Here is a 22,161-nt window from a genome sequence, read left to right on the forward strand (position 1 = left end):
TTGTAATATAAATCAGCAGTGCTGGATAATAACAATAACAAATGCTTATAAAGCACTTCGTGTTAAAAGCTTCTCTAAACGCTTTAGAAATTGTGTTTCATTGACTCCCAGGTGCCAGTCATTTAAGCCTATGCCATTCTTTTAGATACCGCTAAAAAAGAAAAACTCTTGCTAATTAATCTATCATATTTCATTGATTATAAAATGCATTTTGATTTCAGTGCTATTAAGGGAATAGCTGAGTCTTAGACTTGAAATATAGCTCATTAACTTGGCTAATCCTTAAACAATGTGAAAGGTAGATATTCTTTGCCTTTACAGATGAGGAGACCAAAGCCCAAAATGGTTAAGTAATTTGCCTAGAGTAGCAGGCAGTCTAGCTTCGAGGCCTTTCCTTGGATAGTCTGCTGTGTTCTTTCTCAGTACTCTTAGCTATCAGCTGTGGTGGTAAAATCAAATGGGGCTAGGAATTAGAATTACAGGAATATATATAAAGTAGCATAAAAACCATTTTCTAATAACTGTACGTTCCAGTATGTTAAACCCATTTCTTAAGGATATGATAAATATGTATGTTTTAGTTTCAACTGAAAGGAGAAAAGAGAGACCTCACAAGGTTTTCTAACTCAATCTCCTCTTTCTGGAAAGCTTAATACATATTTTCATATGTATAATACATATTTCATATGCTTAATACATACATATATTACTTGTTATTCTTGAGTCTCCTCTGGAGTGGAAGTTTTCCCTTAGATGATTCTTGGGTCCAATTTATCTCCTTCATTTCAGTCTGCTCGTTCAGTAATGAGTGAATTACGCTAGGCCCGGTTAGGTCCTGGGTTTCCAGTGATGAGCAAGGAGAAGGCTCTCTCTGTCCTCTCTCCCTGTTATCACACAGAAATCACAGTGCACTGTGTTTGTGCAGAAGTAGATTACAGAGGCAATGGGGGGGGCAGTGATCGCGTGGAAGAGGGGTGCGGGATGGGGAGGGTGTTCTAGGCAGAGAGAACAGCATGATTTGTTCAGGCAGCTTTAAATAGCTCATCATTGTTGGACAGCAAAGAGCGAGATGGGGAGTAGAGCTACAAGAGACAGAGAGGAGCAGGGTCAAATCATGAAGGATATTGAACCCTTGTAAAGGAACGAGGTCTATTGATGTGAACAGGCCATTTATTTTGGGAACATGCCTTTGGTCCAAAGTTAAAAGGGCACAAAACTTCCTTCTTTAAAAAAGAAAAAAAAAAAAAAAAAAGAGAAACTTGCATATATGAGAACTACTTTAACTTTAGAACATGAGAAGCTGAATCGGCTAAGGAAATGCTTATTTTATTTTATTTTATTTTTTGCAATAGCGGTTTTTGAAGTTTCCCGATGACCCCAAAGTTAGCGGTGAATTACTTGATCTGATTCAGAGTTTGCTGTGTGGCCAGAAAGAGAGACTGAAGTTTGAAGGCCTTTGCTGCCACCCTTTCTTCTCTAAAATTGACTGGGATCACATCCGTAACTGTAAGTAGAGCCGCAGTCCTTCACTTCTGGGGCTGGAATTCAGTGTAAACGCTTAAGAATGATCGGAAATTATTCTGGCCCACAGAACGTGGTGTAAATTATATAAATAAGGGCCTTAATTATCCACAGGGGGTAAAAAAGGCTAATGGCGGAGCTGTCGGTAAGTGGTAATTCTTCTTTAAAATTGTTTGCACAGAACAGGGTCATTTGTCAAACTCTGGGCTTATGTGGCCTTCCGAACATCATCCCTCAGTAAATTAGAGGTACGGATTGATGGGGGTTCAGGGGTTGTCTCTTGCTTTGACAGAGTTTCTTCTCAGAGGAAAAGCAGACCTAGGTATATCCTTCACAGATGAGGAAAAAAGACTCAAATGAGGCAAAGTGCCAGCTTGCTCTGCAAATGGCCAAGCCTGCACAGAAACCAGAAATGTCTCTGTGGGTTCCTTCGTTCTCCTCTAGAATGTTTGTCTTTGCTCACAAGCTTGTAAAATCGACACCATAGGTGCACAGTGGAGTCATTCTTTCATACATATGTCACTCTGGGGTCAGTTAGTACAATTGGAACTCATTAAAAACGGAGACCTGATTTATTATCAACAAAATCCAAAATGCTTGGTTTTTTGGGTTGTTTTGTTTTTAACAAATTGGTGATTTTGTTGTTGTGGTTAAGACTCTTTTATTTTTGGACGTGTTGTTGATTGAGTGCGACCCAGTGATTAGCACAGAGGAGAGCCAGAAGGAAAGCGGTTAGTCTGTGTGAGTGAGGGGAGGTGGGGACTGAAATCCATTTCTAAGGTGTCAGCTCCAGGCTTCTAGTCGGAGCCATGTTGTCATAATATATGAGTTGGGTTTTGATCCAATGTTGTTCAGTTGAAAGCCATTGTGATGGTTTCTCTAACCTGCCCAAATATTTAAATAGGTTACCTTTTTGTAAATATTTCTTAGCATTTTTTTTTTTTTCACCTGGAAGAGACATCGCTTACTTTTTCTAAACTTCAGGCATCAACCCCCAAATCTCCAAGGTTTGGGAATTTTAATAACAGTATATTTTCAGGGCTATCTTCTTTTTTTTTGCTTTTAGAAAGATTTGATACAGTTTCCTATAGATGCTATTCACATACTCCATCTTTTCTTGCCTTGCCTTTGTATCTCTGTAGTTTCCTTGAATGAACAGTTAATTTTTCTATGTGTGCACTTGTTGATTTTATCTTAACAACCTCATTCAAGTGAGCCAATGAGTGGTGATGAATTACCTGAGTAACTTTTTTGAGTCTTGGTATACTTTGATGTTGTTTTGGTATGGTGTCGGAATTCCGGTTTTGTCCTAGTCTTTTTCTTCCAGGCTGTTTTTTAGGCTCTAGCTTATTGGGCTTACAACTGTAACTCCTGTTCTGTAAATTACATTGTGCCCATAGAGGATACATGTGAGTGTAGATTGTGGCCATGCTGTCTATCACAAGGCCCATCTTTTAGGGGCGCCTGGCTGGTGCAGTTGGTTAAGTGTCTGACTCAGGGTCTCAGCTCAGGTCTGATCTCAGGGTCATGAAATCGAGCTCCACATTGGGCTCTGTGCTCATTGTGGGATCTACTTGGGTTTTTCTCTCCCCCTCTCTCTCCTCCTCCCCCTGCTATCTCTCTCTAAAATAAAATACATAAAATCTTTAAACATTTAAACAAACAAAATAAGGCCCATCTTTTAGAAGGTCCTGGTTTTCTTTGGGATGCGATGATTTCGTAATGGGTCACCAGAGTCGGTCATCTTCACACTTGCTGCCCCCATATTTGACTCACCCTGCCTCCTGTGGCTAGCTACTTAAATTTTCCATGTCCTAACACATACCCACTTAGTTTTTCCTTATTCTTTTTTTTTTTTTGAGTTTTTTTTTTTTTAAGCAATCTTGACACCTAGTACAGGACTTGAACTCACAACTTGGAGACCAAGAACCAAGAATTGCACACTCCACTGACTGAGCCAGCTAGGTACCCAATTTTTCCTTATTTTTAACACATGTGCATATGTTGTTCTCCCCCTCCCCCCTGCTCCTTTTAATGTCAGGGGATTCTCATCCACCTGAAGCCTGAGTTTTGTTTTTTTCTTGAAAGTTATTTTTTTAAAGTAAAAATTGTAAGGTGCCTGGGTGGCTCAGTTGATTAAGCGTCTGCCTTTGGCTCAGGTCATGATCCCAGGGTCCTGGGGTAGAGTCCTGAATCAGGCTCCCTGCTTAGCAGGGAGTCTGCTTCTCCCTCTGGCCCTCCCCCTGACTTGTCCTTGTGTGCGTGTTCTCTCTCTCTCTCTTTCAAAGATTAAAAAAAAAAAAAAACCAACTTAAAAAAAACTTAAAAAAAAAAAAGTAAAAATTATATATATTTAAGATGCACAATATGATGATTAGAGGTACATATACATGGTGAAATGATTACTGTAGTCAAACTAATGATCATATCCATCTCCTCACATAGTTACCATTTTTTCCTTTTCTGTGTTGAGAGCACCTGTAATCTACTCTCTTTAGCAAATTGCCCATATTCAATACGGTGTTATTAGTATTCAATACAATATAATTAATCATAGTCATCGTGTTGTGTTTTATATTTACTTATTCATCCTACATAACTCCCGCTTTGTAGCCTTTGACCACTACCTCCCCATTTTCCAATCCCCCACCCTGCATCTCTCTGGTAGCCATGCCGCTCTCTACTTCCATGCATTTAACTCTTAGATTTTTTTGTTCTTTTTTTTTTTTTAATTTTATTTATTTGAGAGAGAAAGAGAACGAGAGAGAACGTGAGAGGGAAGAGGTCAGAGAGAGAAGCAGACTCCCCACTGAGCAGGGAGCCCAACGTGGGACTTGATCCTGGGCCTCCAGGACCATGACCTGAGCTGAAGGCAGTAGCTTAACCATCTGAGCCACCCAGGTGCCCACTAACTCAGATTTCACAGAAAAGTGAGATCATGCAATTTTTTCTCTTTCTGTGCCTATAATATTTCCCTTAATGTAATGTCCTCGAGGTTCATCCATGTTGTTGGAAATAGCAGGATTTCCTTCTTATTACCTTTATGTGTGTGTGTGTGTGTGTGCACGTGTGTGTGTGTGTACCACAACGTCTTTATCCATTCATCCATTGATGGGCATTTGGATTGTATCCCTTTCTTGGTTGTTGTGAATAATGCTGCCGTGAACATGAGAGCACAGATACCTCTTCGAGGTACTGATCTCATTTTCCTGCTGTACAACCAGAAGAGGGATTGCTGGATTGAGTGGTATTTCTATTTTTAGTTTTTGAGCAACCTCCATACTGTTTTCCATACTGGTTGTAACAATTAACATTCCTACCAACAGTGTACAAGGATTTCCTTTTCTCCACATCCTTGCCAACACTTGTCTCTGGCTCCCCCCCACCCTCAAATAGTCTCCATGCTGGGCGTGGTGCCCAGTGTGGAGCCCAAATCTATGACCTTGAGATTAAGACCTGAGCTGAGATCTAGTCTGATGCTCACTCAACCAACTCAGCCACGGAGGTGCCCTTCTCTTGTCTTTTGGATACTAGCCAAAAAGTGGTGGAGTGGTGGTTTTGACTTGCATTTCTCTGATGATGAGCGATGTTCAGTACCTTTTCAGACACCTGTTGGCCATCTGTATGTCTTCTTCTGAAACTGTCTTTTCATGTCTTTTGCCTTAAATGTTGATTCTTAAAAATCTTAGTGATTTTTAGGGACTTACAACACCCAGTACAGAGGCTCCGAACTGTTATAAAATATGTTTGCTTTAAAAAATGTCTTTTAATTTTGATCAAGTTTTTACTTTGGAATAATAATAGATTTATAGAGAAGTTGCAAAGATAGTACAGAGAGTTCCCACATACCCTGCTCCCAGTTTGCCCTAATATTATAACATCTTACATAACTATGCCACATTTGTCAAAACTAAGATTAATATTTGCACATTACTATTAATTAAACTTGAGTCTTTATTCCAATTTCACCAGTTTCCCCATTCATGTCTCTATTCCATTCCCGGAATCAGTCCAAGGTGCCATATTGCAGTGAGAGTGTTTGCAGTTATGGAACTATGCCTGGCTGAGTAGCTCAGGCAGTGGGTAGGATCATCATGTCCACTGAAGACTAGTAACGCCGTTTCCCGAAGGTTCTGTTGGCATCCCTGACTATGCAGAGGGCCACAGTACACATTGAGTTTCCTCCTAGCAGATTTCCCAGTTTTTCACCAACCTCTGATCCCTGTATATTTGTAATCAACTCAGGGTTGTGTGATTGAAAACATTGCTGGACCCCATGCTGTTTGAGCTACTTTCTAACTATATAACTCTAACAGAAATTATGCCTTTGTCCAGTCGTATTTTCCATAAATGCATGTTGAGTGGTTTTTATCAACCAAAACACTTGCAGCCACTGGATTTCCTGAGTTTATGGTTGCTGCTCCAATGCCTTATGGCTCCAACATATTAAATATTTCCACTTTCCACACACAAGATTGTCCCTTGGTGAAAGCAACATTAGCCTCTCTGTTGCCTCACCCCTAATTCTCTTTTTTCTTGTTGTAACCAATGAAAGGAAGTACTGCTTAACACAGCAGGTAATAATCTTCTAAAACTCATTATCTCAAGAGGTGGTCCTGGCAAGATACATAAATGCAGCTTAAGAAGGGTCTGGGCAAATTTCTGAATGACAGAATTGGGAGTGGCTGCTGAGGGGGAACTAGGACATGCCTTGGCTTTGACACTGAGGTCAGACAGAACATCTGCGTCCTCCTGGATCCAGCCTCTTAGGGTTGCTCTGGGCAACACCACGCGAACCGGGAACCTGACCCAGTTCTGGAATGCTTAGTCTCCCAGCAAGTCAAAAGCTTTGTGATGAGTTACTGCTCCACAAAGGTCACCAGGCACCCATTACCCTGCTGTTCCGTTCCCAGTTTCACACGATCAGATGTCAGCTTGCGTTTTCAGCTGCTTATTATTATCATTATTTCAAGGCTGCTTTCCAGGTTCCAATAGGAGGCTTCTTAAGCATCCTGGCTGCCCTGCGCTCTGCAGTCCCAGTGCTGTTTCCGATATTGGGCAAGAGTCCGCTTGTCCCCGGCCTGATTTTCTGAACTTCTGGAGAGCGGAGGCCAATCAGAGCGCCTCTTTCATTCATGCTTTTGTGGTTATGCTCCCACCTCCTGGCATCACACACCTGCTCCTTTCAGTGGGGAAATTTTGCTGCCTGGTGCGCTTTTCTAGTCACATCTGTTAAAGTATCTTCTCTGCACAGGCATAGTGATGTCAACAGAACCAGCATGCCTGTCCCTTTCATTCAAGATCGCCATGTCCCAAGAGTGAACAAAGCGACATGCGAGTGTGGATTGTGGAAGCATCTTGGATGGTCTGTGGTGAATGTTCTAGAGCCCTCGCATTGTCTCTTACTTAGGACACAGGCTGCTTTTCCTGATTTGTGTTCCTTTCACTGTTCTCAGAAAGACACAGTTCTTGCGAAATTACTGTGAGTTTTCAGGTCCTTAGCATTTGTTAGCAGAGTACACTTCATTTCCACTGGTAGCGAGTGACCTGGGGATGCTCCCTTGCTGACAAACACTGCGGTGTTGCTCTGCTAAGTCTCCTTTTTGTCATCGATGATCACTGCGCACTACCAGGCCCCGAATGACCTCATGAAACTACAGGTGCTCAGTCCTGTGGTTGCTCAACCTGGGGGATGAAAGGAAGAGGATTTTGTGGTTCCCTAGAGTCAGGTGAGCTCCTTACATATTGTTGTGTGCAGAAGAAAGCAGTATGTGACTCATTAGGCTTCTACTCCGGTCCCTAATATGGTAGGAGATATTGGTTAAGTAGCCCCTATTGTGCGCTAACCACTAGGTGTTTCAATACAGCCCACTGTATTACTTCAAAACAATTCCATCAGAGGTCAGGATTATTATACTCATTTTAAAAAAATTTTTTATTTTTTATAAACATATAATGTATTTTTATCCCCAGGGGTACATGTCTGTGAATCGCCAGGTTTACACACTTCACAGCACTCACCAAAGCACATACCCTCCCCAATGTCCATAACCCCACCCCCTTCTCCCAACCCGCCTCCCCCCAGCAACCCTCAGTTTGTTTTGTAAGATTAAGAGTCACTTATGGTTTGTCTATTATACCCATTTTATAGATGTGGGCACTGTACTCTGTTCACTTGTCTCAGGTCACATAATACAGGAGTCAGAACCTGGATTTGGGTTGAGGTCTGTGTGACTCTGGAGCCCATGCTTTTTCTACAAAACCATGTCTGCCTTAGCATAGACCATTGTTAGTAATAATGTCTGTGGTGACAACATTGAATAAGCCATGTCACGTGAGCGAGTAGTTTAATCTCTGTGTCTGTTTAGCACATAGGGAGTTGCATTAATTTTTGAATCCATAGAGCTCCTCACAATGTCTGAGTATCTCCCTTCCTCCTCATTGTGCTAGATTAGCTGTGGCTCTATTGATGGACATATTCAGATATAGCCCTGCCCTCAGGGAACTTACGGTCTAAACTTTGGGTCCTCTTATTACCTAGAACTGTGTTCCTTTTAAATTGCTCAAAACCATAGAAAGGTGAATGCTTAGTAGGTCACTCACTGGCTTACTGAACCACATATGCTTGATTTTTTTTTTTTTAAGATTTATTTATTTATTAGAGAGAGAAAGAGTATGGGCGCATGATTTGGGGGAGGGGCAGATGGAGAGGGAGAGAAAATCTGGAGCAGACTCCCTGCTGAGCGTGGAGCCTGTCATAGGACTCAGTCTCACGACTTGAAGATTGTGACGTGAGCTGAAATCGAGAGTTAGATGCTTAACCAGCTGAGCCACCCACACGCCCCCACACAGGCTTAATTTTAAGCAAAATATGGACTATGACCTGGTGACCCCTTCCCCATATACAGCATCCAGTTCTTCCCGCCAATCTGTTCCCCTCCCCGGGCCTCTGAACTAGCCTGTGAAAGAACAATGTTGGATTGAAGATGCACTTCCAAACCTGGGGTTTATATAGTCTTGGGGTGAATTGATAGATCTCGCTTCATATTTTCCCCATCTCCGCACTGAAGGCGTGTGGGCCCAGATCATTCCTCATGGTGTGAGCTGGTGTATGAATTGCAGGATATTAGCAGCCCCCTGGCCTTTATCATAGGTGCCAGCAGTGCCTTCCCCTGTGCAACTTGGCAACCAAATATGTCTCTGGCCATTGCCCGTTTCTGTTGGGGGCCATCTCCACCCCTGTTGGAGAACCACTGATTTAGAAGAATCGGCCTGGTTGTTATCGGGAGAGAGAATATTGCAGTCATTAGAATCACTCGAGATTGCTATTGCTAACGAGCAATGGAACCATAGTTTGGGGTCAGGAGGACTTTTTTGTGCAGAGTGCGGGTGGCGGACCAGCAGCATCGGCATCCTCGACATCACCTGGGAGCTTGTTAGAGATGCAGAGACTCGGGCACCCCCTAGACCTGCTGAGTCAGAAGCTGTACTTTAATAAGATCCCCAGAAATAAGATTCCTGGGCATATTAGCATTTGCAAAGCTCTGGAAGAGGAGAAAATTCATTCTCTCAGACTTAGACTTTCCTGCTCATCTCTGTAGGGTCCTTCCTCCTCATTTTGTTCTCTGACCCCAGGATAAGGGGAGACTGCTTTTTGGCTGAGGACTTCTATCGGTAGATGGAACTGCTCGGAAATACTGGATTTGAGGCTCTGCTTTTGAGGAATTGAAAGCTTTTTTTTCTCAGATGGGCTTTACAACCTTTCTGTCTTTCAAGATGGTGGTTTAACTGGATCTTCATCTGCTGATAGCAAATAGATGGTTCTAAGAAGGCATTGATATGTCTTCCAATCCCCATCGCTGCCCCCAACCCCCAGCTTACTGTTGTGTCCCACATTTGGTTTCAGTTAAGGATGGATTCAGTTTTCTTCATTAACTTTTTAGGCGTGTATTATATTGCCATGCATTTTATTGAGCACCTACTATGTGCCAAGGGTTCTGCAAAGTCCTTTACGTGTATTATTGTCCCATTTACTCACTGCAGCTCTGTGAGTTGGGTGCTATCATTAGTCTCATGGTACAGGTGGGGATATTGAGGCCTATGGAGATGAAGCCTCTTGGCAAAGGTCTCGGAGCCAATACTTGGCAGTGGCAGAAGTCAAATTCCGGTCTCTCCAAATCCAACTTCTCTTTGCTTTTATTTATTTGAAAAGTTAGTACAGTCCATGGTAAAAAAAAAAAAAAAAAAGCCAAATGACACAGGAGGTTAAACAGTGAAAATTGTCTCTTTCTCAACCTATGCCCAGGGCTTCTCCCTAAAGTGATCCACTACTGTCAGTTATATAATTTTCCAGAATATTCTCTACCAACATAGACACCAGTAAGGCCTGTATTCTTCACAACATAGTTACACTGCCTCCCAAGAAATCAGGAGTTTTTATGGTTAGCTGATTTTCCTGCATTATTGATATAAATGAAGAAATCTTTTTATGCCCTAACATATTTATCCTTTGAATTGGCCACTCTGGCCTTGATTTCTAGTGAGCAGTGTTCTCTTCTTTGCAAACGAAAACCCCTTATGGTTTTAACTTGAATTATTTCGTTCATTTATTTTAGCATTCTGCTTTTAGAATAGCATTATCTCAATGGCTTGTGAAGTGTGTGTGTGTGTGTGTGTGTGTGTGTGTGTGTTGGCTTGTTTGGACCTTTTTCAGGTCTGCTTGTTTTGGGTTTCTCTCATTCAAGCAGGTGTCTGTCCATGCTTTGTTTTCTATGCTGGTTCCTGGAGGTTGGTAGATGTGCTTCTCTGTTCATCTTTGTTGGCCCTGATATGTATCTCTCTGTTGGATAACCACCTAGTGACTTGAGGGGCAGGAGGAAGTGAGGAAGGGGAGCTGTGCTGTGGGGAGATCAGCATGAAAGAAAGGAAGATGGGGGGGATGCTGTAGTAGTGATGGCAGGAATTCAACTTACTAGCCCAGGAGCATGTGGGCACCCCTCTGCTCCAACATAAACAAGGAATAATGAAGACATGTAGTCAGTAGTTCTCACAGGCTTACAGGGCTATACAGGCGAGTATATATATGTATCTCTTGGGGGATTGTTCTGTTTTTAGAAAGTAAGTTATTGATAGGAGAAAACAGCCTATGAAGAGCTAAATGCTTATAAATTAGGATTATGGGATTTCCCTGCTCTAGTCTGCATTTAGCAGCTACATCCAGAGATGTTAAAAATATGCAGTATTTCATTTTATTCCAAGATAAATTGAGACGGCTTATTTTAGAGATAATTGCAATATCAAAAGGATAAAAATAAATAAGTGTAGGAATCTGGTTGAAGAGGGTATCCCAGTAAAGAAATACAAGTCAGGGTTAAAGGTAAAAACAAAGAAATGCCAGTTGTGTTGCTGGACAAGGACAGTTTTGGGACTCTTAGCCTCCTAGTGGCCAAAGTGAAAAGGAAAATAGGAACAGTGACAGATGACCCTTGAACAACATGGGGGTTAGGGGCGCTGACCCCTGCATGGTCAAAAATCTGTGCATAACTTTGACTCCCCCAAAGTTTCTAATAGCCTACTATTGACTAGGAGCTTTACTGATGATGTAAACAGTAACATATGTTGCATGCTACATGTATTACATACTGTATTCTTACAATAAAGTAAAATAGAGAAAAGAAAATATTATTAAGAACATCATTAAGAAGGGAAAGTACATTTGTGGTACTGTGCTGAATTATTGAAAAAAATCATGTGTAAGTAGAGCTCCGCAGTTCAAACCCATGTTGTTCAAGGGTCAACTGTAGGAGAGCCTCAGTCCCATGAGAAAAAAAAAAAAATCCAGAATGGTTTGCTCAGAAAAGACTTGATTTTCTGGATACCAAACCCTGAGGAATTTCATCACTGGGTTCCCCTTAAATGAGACCTCCTTGTGATACTGTGGACCTCATTCCTCCCATATGTATTCTGGAGATTTCCATATGAGTGCTGCTGCCGCCTTTTTTTTTTTTTTTTTATTGATTTATTTATTTTAGAGAGAGCTTTGTTGGGGGTAGGGAAAGGGAGAGGGGGAGAATCTCAAGCAAACTCCCCTCTGAGCGTGGAGCCTGACATGGGTCTCGATCCCACAACTCTGAGATCATGACCTGGGGTAATCGTACTGATTGTACTGATTCTGTACTGGTCAGCAGTCAGATGCTCAACTGACTGAGCCACCTTTTTGCACTTCCTCTATGACTGCTTCCTATAGTGCCTCTTAGTGTAAGCCGACAGTGCGATGCTAAATTTTAGTTTAGTAAAATCAGTTCTAGATGAGATAAATTAATGCCTTTCCTGGGGGAAGGTGGGGAAAAGGTTTTTCTAGAAAGCCCATAAATTGGAGCCCTTGACCCTTAAATTCCCACTTGCCCCAAAACCTTTTATAACCAAGCAAACATGGGAAATGATTTGGCTAAAGATTCAGAATTATATTAAACATCTGGAACTATATTCAGGACCCAACTTTCCAGTCAGTTCTATGAAGTGTGGCAATTGCATTTATGCTCTTTTTCTGAGTGTGAAGCTAGATAGGACTAAGAAGGTGGCTGGCAGGAGTCGAAAGAGATTAAGAAGCCAAAGGACAAAGAACAGGAGGTCCAGGTGGTTCACAACCAAGGGCTGGAAACAATTTCCAGTGTCTCACTTCAGAGAAAATAAATGTGACCAACTCTGTTGCTCCCTGGTGATGGAAAGAAAAAGATTCATTGTACAGCATTGGTAGTTTGGGGTGTAAGGCCGACTCTTCCTGTCCTTCAGACTTCTGACAAACAAAGGATACACACAAGGAACTGATAACCAGATGTGGATGAAAATATTTGCTTTATTCCTGGTGAAGCAAGTACTCAATAACCCTTGATGCGGGGCTCCAGGACATTTACCCATCCTCCCAGAGAAGAACGGAGGGTCTTCCCTCATGGGCAGAGCCGCTTTGTCACGGTGGGACAGAGGAAGGAAAAAAAAGAAGGATGAAAGCGATCAGTTAGCCTGCCAAGTCTGGACATAGGTGGTGAAACAGGAAGTGTTAAGCTTGGATCTTTGCTTTCCAGGCACAGTAACCTGCCTTCCAATAAAACATAGCCTGGGGGGCGCCTGGGGGGCTCAGTGGTTTAAGCCTCTGCCTTCAGCTCAGGTCATGATCCCAGGGTCCTGGGATCGAGCCCCGCATCGGGCTCTCTGCTCAGCGGGGAGCCTGCTTCCCTGTCTCTCTCTGCCTGCCTCTCTGCCTACTTGTGATCTCTGTCTATCAAATAAATAAATAAAAATCTTTAAAAAAAAAAAAAAAAACCTAGCCCAGTGATATCCAGCTCTGATGAGTCACATTAACTCCTTCTTCTTGGGGGAGGAGTGAGCAGATGGGTGAGGCTTGGTGTGTTTGGTCAGTGCTTTCACATCATGGGGCAAAGGAGCCTGACTGGAGGCTCTGCAGACCAGGGAAGGAGGGAGACAAAATATTTGCACTTCCCAATGGTTGGAAAGAGCTTTATTGAGGAATAATAGATGTATAATGAGCACATGTATTTTAAGTTCACAGTTTAAGTGTTGATAATTGTATACACCCGTGAAGCATCATGACACTTAAGAGCATGGACATGTCCATCATCCCCAGAAGTTTCTTCATGCCCCTTTGAAGCCCTTTCCCAATACCCTTCCCCATTCCTTCCTTTGTTCCCAGGCAATGACTGATCGGCCTTTTGTCACTGTAGTTTAGGTTGTATTTTCTAAACTTTATATAAATTAAGTCATGCAAGGGGTACTTATTTTGCCCAGCTCTCATTCAGCGTAATCAATGTGAGATTCTTCCCATGTTGTGGCATGTGTCCTCGTCCGTTCCTTTTTACTGCTAAGTAGTAGTTCGTTGTATGGCTATACCACAGTTTGTCCAGTCCTCTGTTGATAGATGTCTGGGTTGTTTCCAGTTTTTGGTTATTTGAAATAAAGCTTCTATGAACATTTATACGCATTCCTTTCTCTTGGGTAAGTACCTTGGAGTGGAATGGCTGGATGGTGTGATAGGGGTATGCTTCCCTTTTTGAGAGATTGCCAAACTTTCTCAGGGTGGTTGTACCATTTTATATTTTCACCAACAATGAATGAGTGATCCAGTTCCTCCGCATCTTGCCAATACCCCTAGTAGTTGGATTCAAAGTCACTCAAAGCTTGGATTATAGTTGGCAATGGAGATAAGGTTAAATTTTTTAAATTAAAAATATATGTGTGTACACACACACAAACATATATATGCACACATCTACATGTATATTTTTTTTTTTCTGTGCCATCGGCTTGATGGGGAAGTACAGTCATTGGCTTACAGAATACCCCCACTTTTGTCTCTTCACTTCCTCAGTAGGGGATGTTGGTGGTGCTTGTTCTTTTGGCCCCTGTAAACTGGAAGGTAGTTCCAAAAGCTAAAAATAGATTCTGATTTGACTTTTCTGGAAAAAATATCTAGTATAGAGGGGCTTCTTGTTGTCTGAGATGGGACAGTATGAACACCAAAAAGACCGCAGTGGCTTGAAAAACAACAAATGTCTAACAACTTGTGAGTTCTTAATGATAACTCAAAAAGAAATCTCACCAGTCATTTCTGGCGGTTCTAAGGGCCCCCAGGTCATTACTCTGAATGTTGCTAAATATAGGGAAAGAACCAAGCGTTTGTTTTGCCTTTCTATTTGAACTGTATTTCAGGGTAACCAAATTGTTGATGTACTAATAAATGTAGAAGAAATGGCGAAATGAGAAAACCACCATTTTGCAGCCCTTCATGAAATAATGGCCCATGGCAATGCTCATCAATGGTTGTAAACCTTTAAGTGAAAGATGGGAGAACTTTATGGTGGAGGGATCAGGCTGATGTCATTGGAACCCATGGATCATTCTGAACATCACAGGATGGGAGACAAGCAGACATGTCATGCATTAAGGAGACAACACATCCAGAATACTGGGAAGTATTCTTGCCATAAGAACGGAATATGAATGTAAGGAACGCCCTCGCTGAACTGCTGGTTAGTTAATAGGAAGCATGGGGGACAGAGAAACGTTAAATGATGTCACGAGAATACACTCACTCACCCAAGTTCAGAATGTGGGAAATTCTACAGACATGTGATCCAGTTTCTTAGGTCAATAAATGACTTTTTAAAAAAAAAACACTTTTTTTTTTAAAGATTTTATTTTGACACAGAGAGAGAGAGAGTGAGAGAGGGAATACAAGCAGGAGAAGCAGGAGAGGGAGAAGCGGGAGAGGGAGAAGCAGGCTTCCCGCAGAGCAGGGAGCCTGATGTGGGGCTTGATCCCAGGTCCCTGAGATCATGACCAGAGCTGAAGGCACAGGCTTAACCCACTGAGCCACCCAGGTGCCCCCCAATAAATGACTATAAAAGAAAATCATTGTCACAAATTAAGAGACACACCAACCAAATCAGCTTGTAAACCTTAGTTAGATCCTGATTGAGATGAAAGCAACTGTAAAGAGACATTCTGGGGACCACTGGAGAAATCAAACACAAATACGGTGTTAGATAATGTTATGGAGTTATTATTAATATTGTTGGATGTGATGAAGGTATTGTGGTAACAGTGTTTTGGAAGATCTTATCTGTTAGAGCATTGGTTCTCAACTGGTGATGATTTTGAACCCCCTCATGGGACATTTAGCAATGTCTGGAGACATTTTTGGTTGTCATGACTTGAGGTATTGTTGGCATCTGTTGGGGAGAGTTCAGTGATACTGCTAAATGACCCGCAAGACCCATGACAGCCCCCTACAGCAGAGCACTCTCCCCTCCCACATGTCCCTGGTGCCACAGCTGAGAAATGCTGCTTACAGTTATCTCTTGCAGTAGTTATGGGTGAAACGATATGAGCGCTGGGGTCTGCTTTTAATAATCAACCAACACGCGAACAAGGCAGGAATGGATTGGAATGGGATGGGAGTTGCTTGTTGTTGAAGCTGGGGCAGGGGTGTGTGGGAGTTCATTTTGCTACCTCACTACTTTTGTGCGTGTGGAATATTTTAATATTTAATATTTTATAATATTTAAAAATACATTTGAAAATGTTGGAGAAAAGGATGCTACAACGTTCCTGAGGCAGCAAAGAACGAGTGTAATGTGATGTGTTCTTGGGTGGAGGTAATTCAAGGGGGAAGGAGCAGACTGGTCCTAGGGAATGGATGCTGAGGAACTAGCTTCTTCACTGTTGTTTAAGTATGTTCAGGGGGCCTCCACCTGGGTCCCACACTGGGTAGATCCAGACCTAACCTGGTCATGACTAGTTGTGGTTGGAAAGGATTCTCTCTTCGGAGTGTTTCCAGCTCTTGTAGGTGTTTTGCAGCTTTGCTGAGGACCCAGACCCGGAGGGAGGGGGGCAGACAAAGTAAAGCTATACTACTAGAAGTCTGGTTCAAGTACGAGGCAGAACTGAGAGAAAGCACATCTCAAAGTAGAAATCAGCGTGAAAATGTCAGTCATTTGCCTAAGACTTGATGCCAAGCCGCCTGGTAGGAGGAACATGGCTTTTGAGAATGGCGAGATTCAGACAGAGCGCACAACTCCGCTGAGATCTCAAATCTGCCACCAGAGAGGGAAGGTACCTGCTTTTAGCCATTGGCAGCCAGACCCTAGTGTCCTTGAGATTGATTGATTAAAGCACACTTGAGTGATGTTAACTTCCTTATTCATCTCCTTTGAAGACACCATTGTAAAAATTGATCACTGGCCAAATCAGCATCACCTTAAAGGCTCTTTATGACTCTTTTGGGAAGCAAAGGCATGGGGGAATATATTATTTACTTAAGTCGATCAGAAACTGGATCTAGGGCGCCTGGGTGGCTCAGTGGGTTAAAGCCTCTGCCTTCGGCTCAGGTTGTGATTCCAGGGTCCTGGAATCGAGCCCTGCGTCGGGCTCTCTGCGGGCCTGCTTCCCTTCCTCTCTCTCTCTGCCTGCCTCTCTGCCAAATAAATAAACAAAATCTTTTTTTTTTTTTTTAAGATTTTATTTATTTATTTGACAGAGAGAGATCACAAGTAGACAGAGAGGCAGGCAGAGAGAGAGAGGTAAGCAGGCCCCCTGCTGAGCAGAGAGCCCGATGCGGGGCTCGATCCCAGGACCCTGAGATCATGACCCGAGCTGAAGGCAGCGGCTTAACCCACTGAGCCACCCAGGCGCCCCTAAATAAACAAAATCTTAAAAAGAAAAGAAAAGAAACTGGGTCTAGTTTTTCTTCTTTTTGTATTTCTTACACAACGTGTTGTTTGGAGGAGCTATACCTGATCAATTCCTACCCAGAGGGAGAAAGTAAAGAACTTGCCTGAGGCTCTGGGGAATAGAATCAGTTCCAATGGCCTGGATTATTTACGTATATTTAGTAACTATCTGTATTTGCCTATCCCCTAACCTATTCTATTGGTTCATTCCCAGGATCTCTCTGATCCTGGATCTTTTGCTCTTTCTACAATTGCAACCTCTTTCTCTTGGAGCTATTACCATCCTAAGAGCTGGTCACTGATGTTCCTAAAAGCTCTGCTCTTGTGTCAGTTGTCACAATTTTCCCCTTCTTTCCATAGCCTGCCTCCTGTTGATCCCCATCCTCTCTGTTTCCATTATCGCTTCCTTACTGTAGAATTTGTTGCATTGACTATCGTAGACCTGTTTTTTAGAGGTCTCTAGCATTGACTTCTTCCAACCATCGCTCCGGCAGCCGTGGTATCAGTCTCCAGCACTGACACCAACCCAGGGCTCTAAAACTCTTAATAATTCCTTCCATCAATTCAATCCAGGGATCCCCCACTTCAAGATCCGGCCAAGATTTCTCTTTCACTTCCTTCCCAGCCTCATTACCCACGGCTCTCTCAGGCTGTTGCTCTGTGGCTTTCCTAAAGTGGTACTCTTCCCCACTCCAGCCGGCCAAGATACCTTTTATCCAACTCTTGACATTCAGTCACCTCTGTGACACTTTCCCACAGGAACACACAAAACTCACCGTGTCCTCTTCGGCAGGACTTACTGGCATTCCATTTATGTATCTCTGCTTTTCACACCCACACCTTGACCTCTAGACGACGTAAATAGCCTCCTCTTCACCTACTTTGCAGTCCTACCTTTGTATCATGGATAAGTGCGATCACATTGGTTGCTTCAGAGTTTAAGGAACTGGAGGATGGCTACTTTTCTGGCTGTCTTCCTTTTACGTTTGAACATGACATTGGATTAATTAAGTAATTTTTTTTTTTTTTAAGGTACAGGACATCATGGTAGACAGAATGAAGCCAAAAATGTTTTTGATTTAATATCGGATGCCCACTGTGTTCCAGGCACGGTCCTGATTCATTATATCATTACACAATATTTATTTATGTGCCTTTGTCCTTTATGACACTGTGTTGGCTTTTATTCATCTTGCGTTTCTGCCACACGCGACTCAGCACCAGTGTCTGTAACTCACTCACAGTGATGATTAAAAATCATAGGGGTTTTATGAGCTATATCTAGGCTCAGCTTTTTGTTGTCGTATTTGTGTTTTAATGTGCCAATTCCTCATGACTAAATCGGGTACTCTAGGTCTCCTAAAGTGGCACATTGCACGAAATAGCCCATTAGGTTTAAGAAATTATCACACATCCAAGGTTTTTGTTATTCATTCATTCCTTTAACAGAATAGATACTAAACATTGACTAAGGACAGCCAGGTGTTAGGGGTGTAATGGTGAACACGGCATCATCTTCCCCCTCACGGACTTCGTGTTCCAGTGGGTAAGGCGGGCGATAAACACTATACCAAAATAAGAAAATCTTTTATGTTTGTAATATTGATGTTTGTGTGGTATGCTGAAAAATTAAGAGTGGGATGGGGTAAATGGAACATGTCAGTGGAACATGTCAGAGATAAGTAGGGCCAAGAGGACAAATCCAGTTGGTTCTCCTTTCCTTGTTTTTTTGCCGTTGTTTTGTTTTGTTTTTTTAATTTGAAGGCACTGTGTTTTTCCCCCCAAAATCTTCTAATGAATGTCAGAATTAAAGAAAAGATAGAATTTATAGGAGAGAGATTAACTAAAGCTCCTAAAATAGCTCTTTGTTTCCGAAAACCTTGTTCTGCCATCTATCTTATGATTGGGGATGGCGGGGGGGAGGAGGGGGCAGGAAACACTCCAGAACTTGCTTGCATAGCCCTTGCCACTACGGGGAATGTGCCCTAATGTGACCTCAAGCACAGGCTGATTTATTTTTTAAAAATACATAGGAAAAGATTTTCTTGTTTTTCTTTCTTCTTCTAATTTTTTAAAAAATTATCTTGTTTTTCTTAATGGTTTTTGCCAATGAACGGGTAGATCTTAATATATGACTTCTGATTTGTCATTATTGAACGTGGTGGGTATAGGGGGTGAGATGATTTCATAATACTGTATCAGAAAATATTAATAAAGGCACTCATTAACATATTTTTCAGACAGAACAATCTCCACTTTTAAAGCCTCTTCATTTAACTCAAACATTGAGCAGTTTCTTCGTGGCCTTTATTATGCTAGGTGCTCTCTTTTCAAGAGTCATTTTCTACACATCTGTTCAGCAAATATTTATTGTGTGCCTACAGTGTGCTTGGCACTGTGCTATGTTCCCAGGTATATCGTGTATCTCCATCAACATAGACTGAAATCCAACGACTTATTAATACCTTTTGTAAAGAAGAAAAATTACGTTTTTTTAAAAGATTTTATTTATTTGAGAGAGAAAGAGAGATTGAGCAGGAGGGCAATGGAAGGAGAATTTGAAGCAGACTCCACACTGAGTGCAGAGCCCGACTCAGAGCTCAATCCACGTTGTGAGATCATGACCTGAGCCGAAACTGAGAGTCGGATGCTCAGCTGACTGGGCGGGCCATCCAAGCTGCCCCAGAAAAATTACATTTTGTGAGGGTCAGAAAAGGAATATTTTCCATAAGTTATAAGAAGGAGGAGAATTAGCCCCCAAAGATAGATGTGGCCACATACTTCATAGTCTTGGATTTGACTAAGTTTCACATGGTCCTTTCAAACAAAATATGACATCCAGATTTTAAGCTAGTTTACTCTCTCTGGTGCACCTGTTAAGATATGTATTGAACCTTCTAATTCTTTGTTTCCTGACCTCTCATGTCTGGTCTCTTTGTCTCTATGCTGCATTCCATATGAGCACTTCTCCAACTGCACATCTCATTTTAACACAGGTTCTGATTCAGTGGATGGGGGACAGAGCCAGATTTCTGTATTTCTTTCTTCTTCTTCTTTTTTTTTTTTTTGAATTGTATTTATTTGAGAGCGAGCACAGGTGGGGAGAGGGGCAGAGAGAGAGGGAGAAGCAGACTCCCTACTGAGCAGGGAGCCCAAAGCTGGGCTCGATCCCAGGACCCTGAGATCATGACCTGAGCTGAAGGCAGATGCTTAACCCACTGAGCCATTCAGGTGCCCCAGAGATTCTGTATTTCTAACCAACTCCCAGGTGATGCTGATGCTGCCAGTCTACAGATCACACTTTGAGAAATATGGTTCTATGTGATTTCTTCATATCTAACTGCCGCTTCACTAATTTTCTCTTTGGCTGTGTCTAATATTCTATTTAATGTACCCATTGAGTTTTAAACTTCAAATTCAGTAACAATACTTTTCATTTTTAAAGTTCTGTCTGGTTCCTTTTAAATGTATGTGGTCCTTTTCCCAGAGTATTCTATTCTTTTATTAGAGTTTCTACTCATTTACCTTGATACTAAATCAAATTATTTTATGGCCCATTTTAGATTGTTCTTTTATCTGCAGATTTTTGTTTTTGTTTTTAAAGATATTATTTATTTATTTGACAGAGAGAGAAGTCACAGTAGGCAGAGAGGCAGGCAGAGAGAGAGGCAGGGAAGCAGGCTCCCCTGAGCAGAGAGCCTGATTCGGGGCTCGATCCCAGGACCCTGAGATCATGACCTGAGCCGAAGGCAGAGGATTAACCCACTGAGCCAACCAGGTGCCCCTTATCTGCAGTTTTTGGAAGGCTCATTTCCCCATTTCTTTTATATGATGATGGTCCTCCGTGTAGTTTGGGTGGTTTCTTTTTCTTCGTTATGTATAGTTCCTGGTTTTTGCTTTTTTTTTTTTTTGGTGAACTGATTTCTAGTAGGGACTGTGTGTTTGTGTGTGTGTGTGTGTGTGTGTGTGTGTGTGTTGCTTTGTCTGTCCTGTGTGTCCTGGATTGTGAAAATGCTTCCACAAGATGTTTTCCTTTTGTGTCTGCCAGGGCCCTAAGGCTCAGTGATCCTGGGCCAGTATTGATGTTGATTTCTTGTTTTGTAGTTCCTACCCTATACAGGATACTATAAATGCAGACATGCTAGCTGGGATTATAGTCTTAATCTCTGGCTGTTTCTATCCCACTAAAGGGTCCTGGCCAAATGTGAGCATCCTTGTCATTTTCTAGTGGTAGAGAGTTTCCAGTTTGCCCATTTCTTTTTGGCTTGAGGCTATGGCTCTTTTTCTGCACAAATATGGCCCATATAAGTCGTTTTTTTTGGGGGGGGGTAAAGCTTGATTTATTTCAGAGAGAAAGAGAGAGATTGTGAGCAGGGAGATGGGCTGAGGGAGAGACTCTTAAGCAGACTTCTGAGTGAGTGTGGAACCCAATGCGGGGCTCAATCTCATAACCCTGAAATCAGGGCCTGAGTCGATTGAATCAGACACTTAACTGACTGAGCCACTCAGGTGCTCCCATAAGCCCTTCTTTTCAGACTTTCCTGTTGTACTCAACTGACTACTTGTCTAGAGGTTTATATCCCTGGCTTTTGTTCCATCCTGTGACTATCTCACCTGTTACCAGCTGGTGTATTTCATGTTGATTTCTCCTTCCTTCTATTGAAGATTGTCTGGCTCTTTTTCTAATCTCGACCATATGGGCTAGCTTTCAGCATGATGCAGTTTTCAAGAGAAATCTTATTTTATAGTACAGAATTTCTAAATCATAATTCTTTCACAGAGAGTGGCTCCTACCCCTATATTAATCATACTCCTCACTCAGAAATGGGATTCTATTTTAGTCTTCCAAAGATAAATTAGTATATAGTGGAAAGAGAATTAAACTTCTGCTAGAAAGAAGATGATATGATAAATACAAACATCCACAGGAGTGTGTGCATGCTTTGAGCAGGAAAGAAAAATATTCAACACAGATTGGGCTGTATCTCACTAGTCTTCACTAACTGCAGGATCAGTCGGAAACATGGATCTCATGTGAGGAATAACAATAATAGGTGATTTTTATACAGTGTTTACTGTGTGCTAAGGAATATGCTAAGCACTTTGTATAGATTTTTTTTTTCAAACCTCCCAACAGCCCTTTGAGGAAGTTATCTCTGTGTTGAAAATGAGGCTCAGAGAGGTTACGTGACTTTCCCGAAGTCACAGAGCTGATGATAAGTGGTAGAGTTGGGATTTGAACCCACTCAGATTCCAAAGGAATGTGCTGTCAGTCATAATGCTTCCATATTCATCTCATCTGTGAATTTCCATACATTTTCTCAGTCTTTATCTGAGTTTTTTGAGATGGAAAACTTCTCTTTCTGATTCCTATAAAATATAATTTCCATTAATT

The 22,161-nt window shown here is 42.0% G+C and overlaps 1 protein-coding gene across 1 annotated transcript in view; it reads left to right on the plus strand.

Annotated features, from left to right (window-relative positions):
- Positions 1-22,161, plus strand: part of CIT (citron rho-interacting serine/threonine kinase) — a 168,116-nt gene that overhangs the window by 41,397 nt on the left and 104,558 nt on the right. The window contains exon 9 of the mRNA XM_044244172.1: positions 1,353-1,506. Coding sequence (XP_044100107.1) covers positions 1,353-1,506 — 154 coding nt within the window. The remainder of the gene's footprint in view (positions 1-1,352; positions 1,507-22,161) is intronic.

This window comes from Neovison vison, chromosome 3 (genome assembly GCF_020171115.1).
Source record: "Neovison vison isolate M4711 chromosome 3, ASM_NN_V1, whole genome shotgun sequence".
Classification (NCBI taxonomy): domain Eukaryota; kingdom Metazoa; phylum Chordata; class Mammalia; order Carnivora; family Mustelidae; genus Neogale; species Neogale vison.